This window comes from Echiichthys vipera (genome assembly GCF_963691815.1).
Source record: "Echiichthys vipera genome assembly, chromosome: 3".
Classification (NCBI taxonomy): domain Eukaryota; kingdom Metazoa; phylum Chordata; class Actinopteri; order Perciformes; family Trachinidae; genus Echiichthys; species Echiichthys vipera.
In genome coordinates, this window is record NC_139828.1 from 19387059 (window position 1) to 19402805 (window position 15747).

The window sequence follows — 15747 nt, forward strand, 5'->3', positions numbered from 1 at the left end:
TCCGCGGTGGAAGATGGCTGCGGCGGACCGGCCCCCTGTTAGGGAAGGGATCCGGATACTTTTTCTGTGTGTGGGCTGGTACACGGTCAGCTCGGGGGGCAACATTGTGAACAAAATCATCCTGAATGGATTCCCGTACCCGGTAACAGTCTCTCTGTTTCACATCATCTCCATCGTCGTCTTCCTGCCGCCGCTGCTGCGGGCATGGGGAGTCCCCAAAATAGAGCTACCGAGCAGGTACTACCGCTGGTTCATCCTGCCTTTGGCTTTCGGAAAATACTTTGCATCTGTGTCGGCACACTTCAGCATATGGAAAGTTCCCGTTTCATATGCCCACACCGGTGAGTACAGCAGATTATGAGTGGACGTTTGTGACGATGTAACCGTGGTAACTTGATGATGTGTCTGTAACCGTCAGCTGATGTTAGCTTCGTGCTAACGCTGGAAAACTCCGCGACACCGACATTTAACTGTCGCGTGGGCCCCGGGGTAGTTGGGTCGTGAATAGACATGCTTTTCATGAGATGAATTAAATTACCAAGGGCCCAATTTTGTCCAAGGGACAAAATTGGTCAGCTTTGGGCTCCATTTAATAATAACTAACTGGCTGCTTTTAGCTAGCTGTAGCCAACTTCATTAAGGCTGATATATTCTACGTCACAGGGGGAGGGCCATTACTGAGCCTGCTCTGTGTTGCAGTGCTTCTCAACATTGATCTGACTGACAAATCAAATCACGGCTCCATATCTAATTTTTTTTTTTTCTAAGAAACCCAATGTGAAAAAATATTAGGTTAGGCTCTCTGCTGTGGGATCCTATACCGTTAACTGCCTGCCTGTCTTATGACAGCAGCAGTTTATAAGTTACACTCAGCTGCCACTTTATTAGGGTACACCTAACCTTAACTACAACCAGGCTAGTTCAGCCTGATTAAACAGACCTGTATGACTCATTCCCTTATGAAGGTTATCATGATCTGTTTAAGTTGAAACTTTTTTGTCCACCTTATTTCTATATCAGTAAAGTATATTTGTAATAAAAGAAATAAAGATTCACCGATCCAGTTTTTTCAGATCTGATACCTGATACTGATCCGATGCTACTGTTGAATGAATAAACCGTATACTTTGCCATGTGAATGAAGGTATCAATGTTCTTAATATTATTTATTAGCACATAACAAAGTGTACATTAGCAACAAAAATATATAAATAACACTTCCATGTAAAATGCACTGCATATAGATATTTTAAAATGTAATATAAAACCTTAACCGTTGTTGCAAACAGAATTGAAGTGACTAGATCGCTGTAACTCTATTGCTGTGTATGATGTAAATAAAAAAGAAATGACTGGATCAGAATGCTGGATCGGCCTCATTCAGCAGATATCCAATCCAGCTAATTAATCAATATCGGAGGCGATCAGATCGATGCATCTCTAAAAAGAAACATCTCTCGGTAAAATGCAGAGTGGGGTTTGACTCTGTAGTAAAACCTGTGAATAAAATTGTCCTAACTTTAAGTAATCTACCTGACCTTAAAATAAAAGTAAGTAAACTGGAAATGAAACATTTTTGCAGGTTTAAACGTCCTATAAACCTATTCAACTCTTGGCCGACGGCATCACAGTCTGAGTTTGTTTGTATTTTAACTTTTTTATTTTTTTCTGCAGATAAAACCCATTACGCAAACAAATGTGTAAAATCAGTAATCAGTTTATAATGAGCTGATCCTAATTTTTTTTTTTTTTAAAGGATGACATTTTCAATCAACACTCTTAACCGGTTTCAGCATCTAAACATACTCAAACGTGGAGGTGTCCATAGGGACTTGAAGGGTCAGTGGTTCAAGTCCCCACACGGACCCGGTGCGGGCTTGTAGCTGGAGAGGTGTCATTTCACCTCCTGGTCAAGGCGCTAAACCTCCGACTGCTCTTAGCCTCTTTCCATGGGCAATGCAAGAACAACAAACAGATTGATGTATACGTTTCAAATGTAGTGAAATCTTTATTGATCCCTCCCAAACACTCATTGTCAGTCTATACAATAATTAATGTTCAGTAGTTGTAGTTTAAAGAGGTGTTGGTTCAACTTTATGATCATTTTGGAGGCTGCAATCAGTTTTTCCGTTGAACTGTTTTGTGTTACAGTGAGAGGAATTTCTTATATGAAGTGTAGTGTACCGTCGCAGTTTGAATGGCGTGACACAATATTAGAATGCGGTCACACTCGCTATGTCAGTAAAACCTCTGTCTCTAACGTGTGGAAGCTGCTTTGCTTAAATAGTTAGCTTCTGTCCTTGTGGATGGCAGTTTTCAACAGTTATGAATCTGGTTTTCATGGTTTTAAAGGCTTTAAGTATGTGTTTTTAATGTTAGTACCTTTTTTTAAAATGACTACTACCACTCTTGAGTCAAACTCTCTCGTTGTTGGTAACTAACACCCGGATGAACCTAATTGTACACTTGTCAACGACTCAGTGACACATTGCTATACAGCTGTGTTGGACAAAAGCTTTGGCTCTGACGTAGGAGCACTTTCATTCTTGTTCTCTCTACCTGCTGCTTTTAAACGGTGTTACATGTTTGTCAAGGAAACACACCCACTGTTGTACATTCCAAGCTGACGTTGTCCCTTGTCTTTCTTTTTTTTCTCACACAGTCAAAGCCACAATGCCAATATGGGTTGTGCTGTTATCAAGAATCATCATGAAAGAGAAGCAAACCGTAAAGGTGAGTAGGTTTCAACCAGACACAAGGCCTGCTCTGTTTCAGACTGTTTCTCAGTGTTTGAGACCGAGCAGTGGTGATGTGGCACAGTACTGCGTCTCACATTACAACCATCTGTGGGGGCTTTTGTCCCTGAAGTTGATCAGATGTTCGGTGGGATGGGGGGGCTAGCTTTTTATCTCCACCAGCTGGCAACATTCACCTGTTATATCCCCACATTCACTCACTACTTTTCACATTATTGGAGCCTACTGGTTTGCGTTGATGCATATCTTTCAAAGGCTGTTTTCTGTCATGCAAAGTATTTTGGTATGCAGTGTGCAGAGTGTCAGAGCCAGACAGGTGGTTCAACATTTCCAGAGCAGGGGCAAAGTTATGTGAGAACTAGATGTTCTGGAAGAGATTTACTTTAACTAACTGAAACTTAGAAATGTTTTAAAAACCCTGAGTTCACTGTTGATAACTTAAATTAAAACCTGGACACACTTCTCCTTCCATAGATATTACACAAAACTCTGCTATATGAAATACTTTATTATAAGGAATCATTAAAGGGAAACTACAGTATGATACAGTTTCTGCATGTTCAGCTGTCAAACGGTTAATTTATTGGATTTCCAATCGTATCATGATGGTGGTATTTTACAGTCTGGGTTTGCTAGATGTGAATAAGGAGGCCTCTGAGTCTAACATCAGCTCTTCATGTTTACCTTACAGCCGACAGTTTAGTTTTCAGACAGGCTGGGTCCACAGAGGGAACATGCGTGTGTGTGTGGCAGCGGACTGAAGAACTTTAAGTTGTATGAAACACATTAGAACACCTAAAAGTCTGAATTTGTCAAAATAATATAACTGGGTTTAATGTTTGGACTTGACTCAGCTTTGTTCAAAAATGGCCGACTTTCAAACATCATAGACATACAAACAAACAAAATATACTCCAGTGGTGTGTAAGACAAATGATCATATCAGTTGTATTGGAATGGATTAGATTGCACAAGTGTACCTACTAAAACGGACACTGTAGATACTTGAATAACTAATTACATACGGCTTAATAATACCCTCCCCTGATGCATTCATATAGTCTCAAATATTTCCTTTTGACTGCAGAAAGACTTCAGGAGAATTATCCTAAATAAATCATGAAATGTGAAATGGGACAGAGATTTAGGTCCCTGCCAAAAAAGTTTTTTAGTGTGCCTGTGTTAAAATAAGTTATTAGATATATCAGCATGTTTAATGTGTTGTTCTTATTTAAAAATTTTCAAAGGTGCAAAAAAATATTTGCAAGTGAATGTGAAAGAGAATTGCCTAAACTATTAAAGTGGCATTCTCAGGCAGCATATTACATGATATAATGATGGCATGGTAATATACACAATTAATAAGAATATATCAATGATTTTAGGCATATTAATTAACAGAAACATAACACCCATCTGTTCCACAAGTACACTGGATCAGTCATAGACAGACACTCACACATGCACCGACAATCGCACTAGGGTTCTCAAAAAATCCGTACTAAAAATTAGTATCGGATTAGATACTAACTTGCAAAAGTATAGATACCTTTGCCATCAACAGTGCAGCCTCCTCCAGTTGACCACCCAGCAGACAAAACAAGATACACACACACACACACACACACACACACACACACACACACACACACACACACACACACACACACACAGGTCCAGAGGACAATGTGTTAGCAGAGGATAATTTAGTGTTATGTTTAACAATGGGTTTCCCAGAGCTGCTCTGCATCTTCTTTGCACATCCTGTTGAAAATGTTTAATCATCAACCAACAAATTAAGAGAGCTGACTTAAAGGCACAGTCTACAGTTTTGATGTAGAGCCAGAAGACAGAGTACTGACAATTTCCGGAGAAAACAAGTCCCAACCAGTATTTTTTATCTTTTTTTTTTACAGCCTCTTCTAATGTCCCCCATTCTTGTTACTTGTGTTTCTGTTTTTAATTGCATGTATGAAACAACTTAGTTGGACAACAACATTTACACCTGGCATTAAAATGTGAGTGATCAGATCGCAGTCGGATAATGTCTGATGACTTGAAAGTACAGCTGTTGAGGACAGGTTGTGATCCAATCGGCAAAACCACCTCAGGAGATGGTCAGGAACGCATTGTGACCACATTGAACACATGTTTAAATGCAAATGCCACATACAGCAACTACCAGCACGGGTAGTTGTTGTGGGTCCGTATGCCGAAAGGTCGCCCAACACAAGTCCTGTTGGAGAAATTCAAATAAAAAGAATCACAGTTCGGTGCGGTGTCGTTGCTGGGAGCTTAGGAAGAGCCGACAATGTACCTCCAAAACGTCCCAAAACTGAGTTCAAACGGCGGACCTTGGCAACATGTCTATTTGTCCATGTCTGATGTACAGCGATCCGGAGACGGTAAAGAAGGGAGCTAGGTTGGGTTGTTTCAGCTGGACAGAGCGTTCAGATCTCAATGTGGACACTGGAGACACATTTTAATAATAATGCCAGGTGTGAATGTTGTTAAATCACATCTAGGTACAATCTGGAGAGAGACACATTTTCGTTGCAGGTGTAAATGGGTTCAAACTGTGGGCGGTTGTATCTATTGTAAACTGGAATCTCAGCGCAGTTTGTTTTCAGTTTCACTGTGTGTGGTTGGTTTGAGGGGAGTAGAGTGGGTGCACAAGTGGGTTTCGTGACTGCAGGTCTCTAGCATTTCTCATGATCCATTTTCAACATGCAAATAAATCTAGCTGTAGATGTTTCTGATAGTTTCAGCTCGTGAGGTTTTTTGTCCCCAAGTGTGTGATCTCAGATGGAAAGGTTAGTAAGTACAGCTGCAGCCCCTAAAGCTTTACTGCAGAAGTTTTATGAAGCTATTTCAATGGTTAAAATGTGCCTCTAGGCATAAAGGAATGTTTGAAATGTCACATTGCTCCTCTATTAGCCTGTCCCCGTCACCAAACAAATATTAGGCGGCAGCAAGCTATTCATATTCTTACTTGTTTTAGTAGGGATGCAGCTATCAATTGCTTTCATTATATTTTAATCTGCAGGTTATTTTCTTTATTCATTGTTATGTCCATACAATTCAATCGGAGTTGATTGAGAAACACTCCCTGATTGAAATTATGATACTGTACTGGATAAATGCAACTTAAGTGTTGTTTGTCTTGGTTTTTGCTGACTCTGCCTTCTGTGTGGTTCTTTTCGTAGGTGTATGTATCGCTCATCCCTATCATTGGAGGAGTGCTGCTGGCCACAGCAACTGAGCTGTCCTTTCATATGTCAGGACTTATCAGCGCTCTGGCTGCCACGCTCTGCTTCTCTCTGCAGAACATCTTCTCCAAAAAGGTGACTTCCTTCTCAGGCTATGATCGCTGCTGGTTCTTTCAGCAAATCACCCAAAAGACGTGTGTTGTTGTTACTACGAATACATTCATTTGAGGGTTTTATCTGTGCAGTTCAGAATTATAGGATCAACAGAATTTTTTGAAAGACATTTTAATGAAATGAATGTTGCATTTTACCCGAGCACCATGATGGTCACGATGGCATGTCCATATATGTAAGTTTCAGACTAATTAAAAAATAGGGCTGGGTATTAATAAGATCAGTTGGCATATTTAGATACCTTTATAAAAAGTTTCTTAAGTTTGACTGTTATGTAAAGTATAAAAAGCTAATTTTAAGAATAATTCAACCTCTAAATGCTGAATTAATGCTGCGTCGTCTCCTGTCACAAGAGGACCCTCGCACAAATCTTCCTAAAGCAACTGGACTTGGTTATTTGTCCAGGAAGACGTTTCACCTCTCTTCCAAGAGGCTTCATCAGTTCATGTACGCATCTGACCAGGCTGGGACTGGTCCAACTAACTGGTGTGGAGATCCAAGTATTTAGGGCGCACTCACACTGTCCTTCTGCACCGGGCCAAAACCGTTTTTTCGGCTAAAGCCTAGTGCGTTTGACCAGTGTGAGTGCACCCGCTCCGCGCATAACTGCGGCCAGCGGGCCGTCCACGGCTTTTGTAGACCGCGTTTGTACATGTACGAGCACGAGCGTGCGCACGTGTACGAGCACGAGGCCTACGGCGGTTCTGATGTAATTTATGTGCACCTGTTCGGACATAGAAAATAGAAGGACGGACCATGCGCGGACATTTAACAACAACAACAATGGCGGCGAGAGGTTCACGTTGGTGTGATGCGGAGGTGGAGTGTTTACTGCAGATTTGGTCGGATGAAAATATTCAAAAACAGTCGGACAAGACGCACAAAAATTCCGAGGTCTATGGAAAGATTTGTAAACAAAGCGACGCATTGCGATGACGTCATCAATGCGTGTGATGTGTTACGACGTGATGATCTATAGGCAGGCAAGAAGCATTGGCCGAGGCCCAGGCAGTGTGAGTACAAACGGGCTGGCAAGTGGGGGGAGAGGGAGGGGGGGAGAAGTACCCTAAAGCCCGGGGCGCGGTGCGGAAGGACAGTGTGAGTGCGCCCTTAACCTCTCACAAGGCTGATGATGTCACTGAAACCCTTTGTGCTCCAAGTGCCAACGACCTTCGTTAGAGTGGCAGTCGTTGGTGGGAAGTTGGTTTCGGCTTCTTTAGTGCTCTATTGAGTCTTAACGACAGTCGGAGTCACAGGAAGCCATTTGTGAACAGTTGTTCTTTGAGGTTAGATTGTTGAATCTCCTGGGAAGGGATGAAAGGGCAGCATTGTAAATTGGAGATAAGTGGTGTCTCAGGCCTCCTCCGATTAGCGATGGTTTCTCTACTTTTACATAGATGGCCTCTTTTGAGGAGTAAAAGAGGATAACTATGACCTGGACAAATGAGAATATTCACAGGCCTATTTTCTGGATATTATCAAAATGCAACAGCAAAAATTAGACCAAAAAATTTAAATATTTATATCTCTGACTGCAACTTTTTCCATGCAAATCATAACTACAATTTCACAGAGATCTTATGGGTCTCCCTTGTCATTTGGTAAAAGGCTTTTGGTAGCAACAAGAGCAAGAGTTAGAGGTTTAGTTCGTTTTTTGAGGTTTACAGTGATGGAATATTTTCTGAAGGTGGAGCGGACTCATTCATGGTCTGTGAGTATATAGTGGACAACAGAAAGTATCTTAACACTGAAAAACTTTAAATCATCATCTCCTTGGCCAGTGCAGTTATAACCCTTATTCATTTTTATACTACCTTTTTACTTATTTTATCTTTTGTCCCCCTTTTTTAAAGATGTTGCGGGACACAAAGATCCACCACTTGAGGCTTCTCAACATCCTGGGCTTTAATGCCGTCCTCTTCATGCTGCCCACCTGGGTTCTGGTGGATCTCTCTGGGTTTCTTGTGAATGGAGACCTGGTGAGTAGCTGTTACGGCTGTTTCATGACATTTGCACCACCTTGTTGTGGTGGTTGACAGAGTTCTGCAGCCTCCGTTTTGTTTTATCACACTGAACGTAGCCTGACTATACTGCTGTCCTTACAGTCAGACGTCTCAGGATGGACAGGTACCTTCGTCCTCCTGCTCATCAGCGGCTTTTGCAACTTTGCTCAGAATGTCATCGCCTTCAGCGTACTGAACATCGTCAGCCCGCTCAGCTACGCCGTCGCAAACGCCACCAAGAGGATCATGGTCATTAGCATCTCACTGCTAATGCTGCGCAACCCGGTCACCCTCACAAATGTCATGGGTATGATGACGGCAATAGTCGGGGTCTTCCTCTACAACAAGGTGAGTCATGCCATGAAAAACGAGAAGCAGAAATTAAAGCAGAAAAGAAGAATTCATCTTCTGTTGTTCCCTTTAATTGAAAACTCTTCATCAGCCATAGCAGATAAATTAAATTTACACTTAATTTATCTGCTTGAAGAAAACTTTTGACCCACCCAAACTATTTAGGATCAGTGGACAGCCGCAGGGGACCGACTCTAAAGAAGGCCAGTCATTTAAAATCCATTTGCCCTTCTCCTCTGCCAACAGGCCAAGTATGACGCTAACAAGGAGAAGAAGCTGCTGCCAAGCTCTAAGCAGGACCTGATGACCTTCGACAACCCGGCGCTGGAGAAGATCCAGGCCAACGGGTCAGTGCCTTTCTTCCACGGCTCAGCGGAGCAGCACAGCTGGAACAACGTGCTCACCGACCATTTCCAGTACAGCCGGCAGGCCTACACGACAAACAGCAACCACCAGTATGTGGTGTAAAGGAGGAGTCTGTCCTCCATCTAGCTGTGATAGACATTACTGTGTAGCCGCACTCCCAGCTGCGGGACACAGCCCCGCTCCAAACACGAGACTGAAGGCAAGTGCTGTTTGTTCTGGATAGGAAGAATGAGATGGCCAGTGACGTGACATCTCCTGTGCTCCTCCCTGTCTAAACTTTACTTTCTGACAGCTTTGCCGTATGTCATTGTTTATTTATTAGTTTAGTACCGACTGTATGGGACACCTGTTTCATACATTTTTGTGATGGGTTCAGCCATGTTATCCAGACACAGAAATGTGCCACAGCAGGGTGACGCATCAAAGTAAAATGATGAATGATTTGCTTCTTACTGTCAGGGCATTTCTGAGTTTTGTTTCACAACCAGTCATGATTAATTTTGGGTTATTTTGTTCACTTTCAAAGGAATGGATGTCAGCTGTAATTATTTAATGTGTACGCTAACTTGCACCGAAACATCTGTCTTCTTACGTTTTGTAACCACAGACTGTATACTAGAGATGGACGAAGCTACCGTGACTTTACCAATTGGTTTGTGGACAACCGCTTTGAAGGCAGAAGGAGCTAGCATTTTGGCTGTCGCCATCTTAGGTTTTTGAAACTCGACGTGACCATATTAAGACAAGAGGGCAGACCACGGGAGGAGTAATAATAAGCATCAGGCTGTGCTCCACTGTAATTTCAATGATGCTGCACTAAGCTAAATGCTATAAAGGGAAACTGGCGGTGGTCTATTGCTAGCAGGTGAGCGGGTAGCTCTAGTCGCTGGCGCTGATTGCTGCAGTGACTCAGAGCAAGGTGAAAATCGACAGTTTCCCTGAAGTTGCCAGCTAACGCTAGCTTTGCCCCCCGCTGGACATGAGAGAGAATGCAGGTTTAAGGCACTTCAGCATTGGCTTCACTTTTCAGAACCGGGAGCTACGTCCATCTTTATTATACAGTCTGTCTTCTTAACAAACAATTCTCACTGGAAGGACTGGAGTGTCATTTTTCTTCATGAGGCACCTGTAATGATGTGAGCAGAAACAACCTGTCTGAATAGTCCTCACTGAATAAAACATGTTCCACTCTTCAAAAGCACGAGGCAGCTGGGACTGTGGATGCAATGTCAGTTCACCTCCTGAAATTAATGGTCCCCAGAGGAGGAACTCCAATGACTGGTGATCTCCTGGCTTTTGGTTTGGATATCCATGTCCCCCTCAGGATACACTGTAATCAGATTGCACAGTGCCTTCATCAGGTCAAATTTTTTATTTGTCCAACACATTGGTTTGTAACTAAATTCCTGCAAAACTAAACTCCCTTCAGCTTCTTCTGTACTTTGTGTTACTACTGTTAGCATACTAGCATGCTATACCAACATGGTGAACATCAGCATGTTGACATCGACACTGTAAGCATGTGAGCATGATAACGGTTACATTTAGACTCCACTCACTTTCCAGCGTGCTTCAAAAAAAGTGCCTGATGAAGAAAAATGTCCAAATTTCAAAATTAATTCAAGAATCTGATGCCAGTGAGTAAACGGGTTGCACATGCAGGTCAGTAAAATTCAGTCACACCTTTTGTTTTATCTGCCACTATCAAGGTATTTTTCATCTCTCTCTCTCTCTCTCTCTCTCTCTCTCTCTCACACACACACACGCACACACACACACACACACACCCCCTCCATGTCTATGAACTTAGATAAACTTTGAGAGTGAGACCAGTTCTGTCGCCCAGAACGGTCAATGACCTCCCACTACTCCTACTCCCCAAGAAAACAAATGCGTTTATCGTTTGTCAATCATGAAGCTTAATTGTAAAACTTAGATTTACCAAAACAAACGCACCCTCACAGTATCCATACTGTGAGGGTGCTCATGTTTCATCTTTCTTGGGGATTCTAATCATGTCAAATGTAATACAGATGTTAAAATTATTTTGCTATTATAGTTTGTAACAGTGAATCTTTTTTTTAAATTTGATTATAGGTATTTATTGTTCTGCAAAGCTTCTCAGGCAGAGTGAGATTTTCTCTCCTGTCAGGTGATTGTTTTTTTTTTTTTTCAACCTGAACCAAAGCTGCTCCGTCATGTTTGTTTTTTATTAAAACAGAGCCCCGGTTCAAGTTTGCACATCACGAAACAACTCGATGTGTTCTGCAGAGTGTGACTTGGAAGTCCTGGTGTTTTAATTGAAAGAAGTTTTGTCCCATTGGTGTCAGATCTGGACAGATTCAAACTGAGACATGCATGAAATGACAGGTTTGATTTGTGCAATTAAAGATTCAACTGTCATTTCAGGTGGACAGGAGTTTGATTATCATTATTGATTACACTGTTACCTAATAATCATTTATGATTGAAAAGCCTATTTTACTGCTTGAAGAACTATTTAATTTAGTAAACATCAGCCTCTGTGCGGGATTTCTGATGCACACATCTCACTGCAGCAATATGAAGATTTTTTGTTTGATTTCTTTGGGGGGGGGGGGTGATTCAAATGTCAAAGTAAATGAAATCAATTGTATTTCTGCTCATTTATTTTGTAGAGACAACGCACGTTAATTGAATTTTTGTAAAAGTGCCAGTTGTAGCCTGTGAGCTTGTTTTTTTTTCAGCTGTAGTCCTGGTAGGTAGGGGATAGTGCGGTTATATTCTAATAATATGGCTTTTTTTTTAATTGTACCGCGTTTGTCTTCTCTGACAAATTTAAAACGCTGTCACAGTATTTAGTCTGGAGGAAAAAGAGCTCTGGGCTTCCCACAGACAAACTGGTATGAATGATATATTTTTTTTTTTTTTTAGAAATTAGCTGTTAGTGCTGACATTGTAGGATCTTGGGAAACCGTAGCTGCTCTGATTTTCTTGTGAGGGAAATCACAGCTGCCTGTTTTAAAGAAAGATATAAAGGCGGCTGTTTTACACTGACCTGAAAACGCCTGTTTGTTGTTTGAATTTCAACAGCCTGGGAATAATTACTACCTTATTCAAATGTCTATTTTTGTGTTTTGACCATTGTACCCTTTGAGGCTTTACTTTGTGGTGTCGGATGTGTTTGATGTGTTTAAGTGAAACACATAAAGCAGAAATATCAGAAACTCCTTTAAATATGATGCAGTCACCAACAGCAGCCTCAAAAATTACGGAGTTGAATCAAAACCTGAGACCTCCGTTGTCAGCATCAATTCAAATTATACATTTCCTAAAGGTATCATTCATCTACTTTTTGTTTTTGGATCAACTTTTCCATGGAAACCTCAAAACTTTATTCAAACATTTTCTATATTGGCATTGAAATAAATTACTATTAAAGTAGTCTGGCTTACCGCCTTCTGCTATCTCCACTATCTATTTTGCCAGTGCACCGTCGCTGCATCCTGGACTTAACACCCCCCACTATGATTGTGGCTGGTTGCTATTACAGCCGCACATATCCACTGTGGTTAAATGTAAGTGCTCTCATCTCACCTGTGATGAACTCCAGGAATGCTTCCTTTCGCGGACAGATTTACTGAGAGGCTGCAGAACAGAGTGGAGTATTTAACAACTGAAAAAAACATATTTATTAAGAGTCCAAGTCCAAAAAGGAGAGTGCATATCATATACTGTAGATGTTTATTTCACTGTAACATCCTAGTTTTTATCACTACCTGTCCAGATAGATTACGTAACTCTTAAACAATCATGATTTCAACTCTAAATCATATAAGCTGTAATCACAGAACTGCTTTCCAACGGCTTGGTTCTGTAATTTTTGTCTACAACAGGTGGATCGTTGGAGCTGATAGTTGCCTCATGTGGGAAGCTAGTTTTGTAAATGTCAAAGAGGGAAATCTGCTTCCTTTTAACCATCACAAATGCTTTTAGAATCAATCGACATCGGCTGGTAAATGACATAATTCAATACAAATAGCCTTTTATGGATGAGGACACTTCATCTGCATATCAGACTGGTGCAATAAATCAGGTGATATGTGACATATCTTAAACTCACGATTAAATGTTTTACATGAAGAGACGAATACTTTGTCGGTTGTTGTGAGGGGTGAGTAAACGACAAAAATCTAAACTTATGAACAGCTGAGCAGTGTCCAAACAAAACTATCTCACAACAATCATTTCATAGTTTAAGAATGTAATATTAACATGCAACCTGCAGAAAGGGACAACCGTAAATCTCACTGTCCGCTGCTGCAGCTGATGTTTTTAGACTCTTGAATTTCTTCATGTTTTTTTTCCTTCATCTTGCCAAAAGCAGTTTGCAATAAGTACAACCTTCTTCATGCTGATGCACCACATTATGGGGGGCCTGATGTAAAAATTCATACACTTTCATAATTTCTTTATGAATATTTTTGCTGTGTCATGCTGGCTGTTTCTGTGAGCACAATAGAGAAAACTGTTTGGATTTTGACTCTCACCTGCAAAGGAAATGTTAAGGGGAGGAGAGGAGCTTACTTTGTAAAACTTAAATTTTGTGCATCTTTCATGGATCTCAAGGCCGACTTTTTACTTGACCGATGTTTATAGATTTTTATTTATGGTGTCACGGTACAGAAATGTTGTACAGAGGTGCAGCTTTGCACAGTCTTGTCTGCTTATGTTTAGTAAATGCTATTTTTTAAATGTTGGGGGGAATAAAATGCATTATGGAATACTGAATATATTGAATGTATGTCTTTATTAACGTCTAAGAATTTATACTTTCTACTTTTTATTAGCCTTTGAATGCAGGAAGAATGTGACCACTGATTGTACATATTGCTGTAGCATCATATGTTGTTATGTATTGAGAGCAGGTGTTAAATGTGCTCTCGTCTGCCTGGTATCAAGAAACCAAAGCCCTATGTTCCACTTTAAACTAGCTCACACAAGTTAATACATCTGATTATGACTGAAACAACTGGTCAGGACCATAGACTGTATATAAAGTCTATGGGACATTGTCAGCTAGAAGTGAATAATGGAATTATACCCTATTCATTACATTCATAGAAACCAGACTACAACTTATTTTGAAGTTTCCCTGCCCCCAGGTGGCCAAAACTAATTTTACGCAGCATCAATTCCCCCTTTCTAGAGATCAGAGCGGTGAAAAATTTCATAATTAATGTGAGAGTTGTAAAGGATGTCATGCACACTTGATCCAGTTTGTCAACAGAAGCTGACAGTGACGTGTTTCTGTTCTTGAACTGTTCAGGGAAAAAAAAAATTATGAAAAAGGTCTGGGACATTTTGAAGAACACCCTGCAGATGGAGTTCAGTCACTATCCCTCTCCCACTCATGCCACCAGTATGTTACCTCCCTGCATGCCTTATCAAAAATCCTTGCATATGATTGGATAAACAACTTGTCCGTCATCTTTATTGACGTGCTACTTCAACCACTAACATCAAAACTAACCTGTGACGCTGACGAGCGACGCAGGGAAAAGGCAAACAGAACAGTCGACATCGTTTTCACCAACAAAAGCCTTCAGAGCCGTTCTCTGGTTCTTTTAAAAAAGAAATATTCGCTAGATTGGACAACATCGGATGAAATGGCAGCATAGATGTTGACGTCTGCTTCCTCGATGCGAGCCGCCACAGTCGTTTCTCTGCTATGTCGCATCTATAAAACCCGGCACGGCGGTCCTGATTGGCCTGACCATCCTTTGCGGACCCTGAAATCACTTCACTATGGAGTGAATCCAGATGGTTGAGTGGAGCTAGAGGGAGTCAAGACGGAAGCAAGGTGGAAGGAAAGTCACCAGGCGAGAGTCAGGTTAGTGTATCACAGCATTTACAGCTACTGCCAATTTCAAATGTCTGTCCCTAGATGGGCCTTTAAAATAACAAACATAAAACATCATCACAGACAAAGTTGAACCACACACCCATACTTTTTAAAAAATCCTACTCATTGTTCCTTTAAGTTGAAATATAATAAGGGGGCTTCAAAGGTGGTCAACACCAACTGAGACTGCAGCAACATGAGTTCCATTCAAGATTAAAACAGTCACACATTAAAGACAAAAGACGCCAAGGCTCAAATACAATCTTTAATACAAACGTCAATCGGTTGCATTTAGTCAGTGCTTCATCAGCCTCATATCAGTGTTTCAAATATCAGTCCTGATGCAAAACTGACTCCTGAGAGGTTCCCCATGGAAGTAGCTGTAACTGAGGGAGGGTGGGGGGTCCGAACCGAGCTCTACATCAAAAAACACATCTCAGAAAAATAGTTGTGATGCGTCTCATCCATCGACTCTTATGATGTCCATGCACTGTTATTTCTGTTGTATGAATACACAACTTTTAGCGCTGGATCTTCCAAGAACTATGACTATTCCTGTACCATCCAACTTAATTCACATGAACTGGAGGACTGACGACTCTGGTGGAGGGGGACGTGATGGGAATGTGATGAGAGGATGAGGAACTGTACACGGGCGTGATGGTCAGGAGGAAGCCAGGGCGCTGCTTGTATTAGAGGGGAGGCTGGATGACAGTGAAAGGCACAAAATAAAGGCTCGGTCACGTCTTATCGTTGCACTTACGGTGATAACATCCAAGTTCCTGTGTCACTGCAGGATACGTCTTCATGGACGCCGAGTAGCTGTCCACTTTTATTTCATCACTAATCTAACTGACCCTGAGCGTCATGTCCAGCTGATGGCCCAAGGAGACGTCACAGTCTTTCCATCCCGCTGACAACAACGCCTCTGGTCCTGCATCGAGCTGCTTGCAGCCTGAGAGATCAGCAAACCTTCACGGATGTCTTACACATCTTCAGTCTGT

The 15747-nt window shown here is 41.4% G+C and overlaps 1 protein-coding gene across 1 annotated transcript; it reads left to right on the forward strand.

The window, feature by feature from the left end:
• slc35e1 (solute carrier family 35 member E1) lies at positions 1 to 13595 on the forward strand. The gene is made up of 6 exons (XM_083939998.1): positions 1 to 341; positions 2663 to 2733; positions 5963 to 6100; positions 7993 to 8118; positions 8245 to 8490; positions 8740 to 13595. Exons 1-6 carry the CDS (start codon positions 14 to 16, stop codon positions 8959 to 8961), a joined length of 1131 nt encoding a protein of 376 aa, XP_083796124.1. The 5' UTR covers positions 1 to 13; the 3' UTR covers positions 8962 to 13595.
• The last annotated feature ends 2152 nt before the right edge of the window (positions 13596 to 15747 follow it).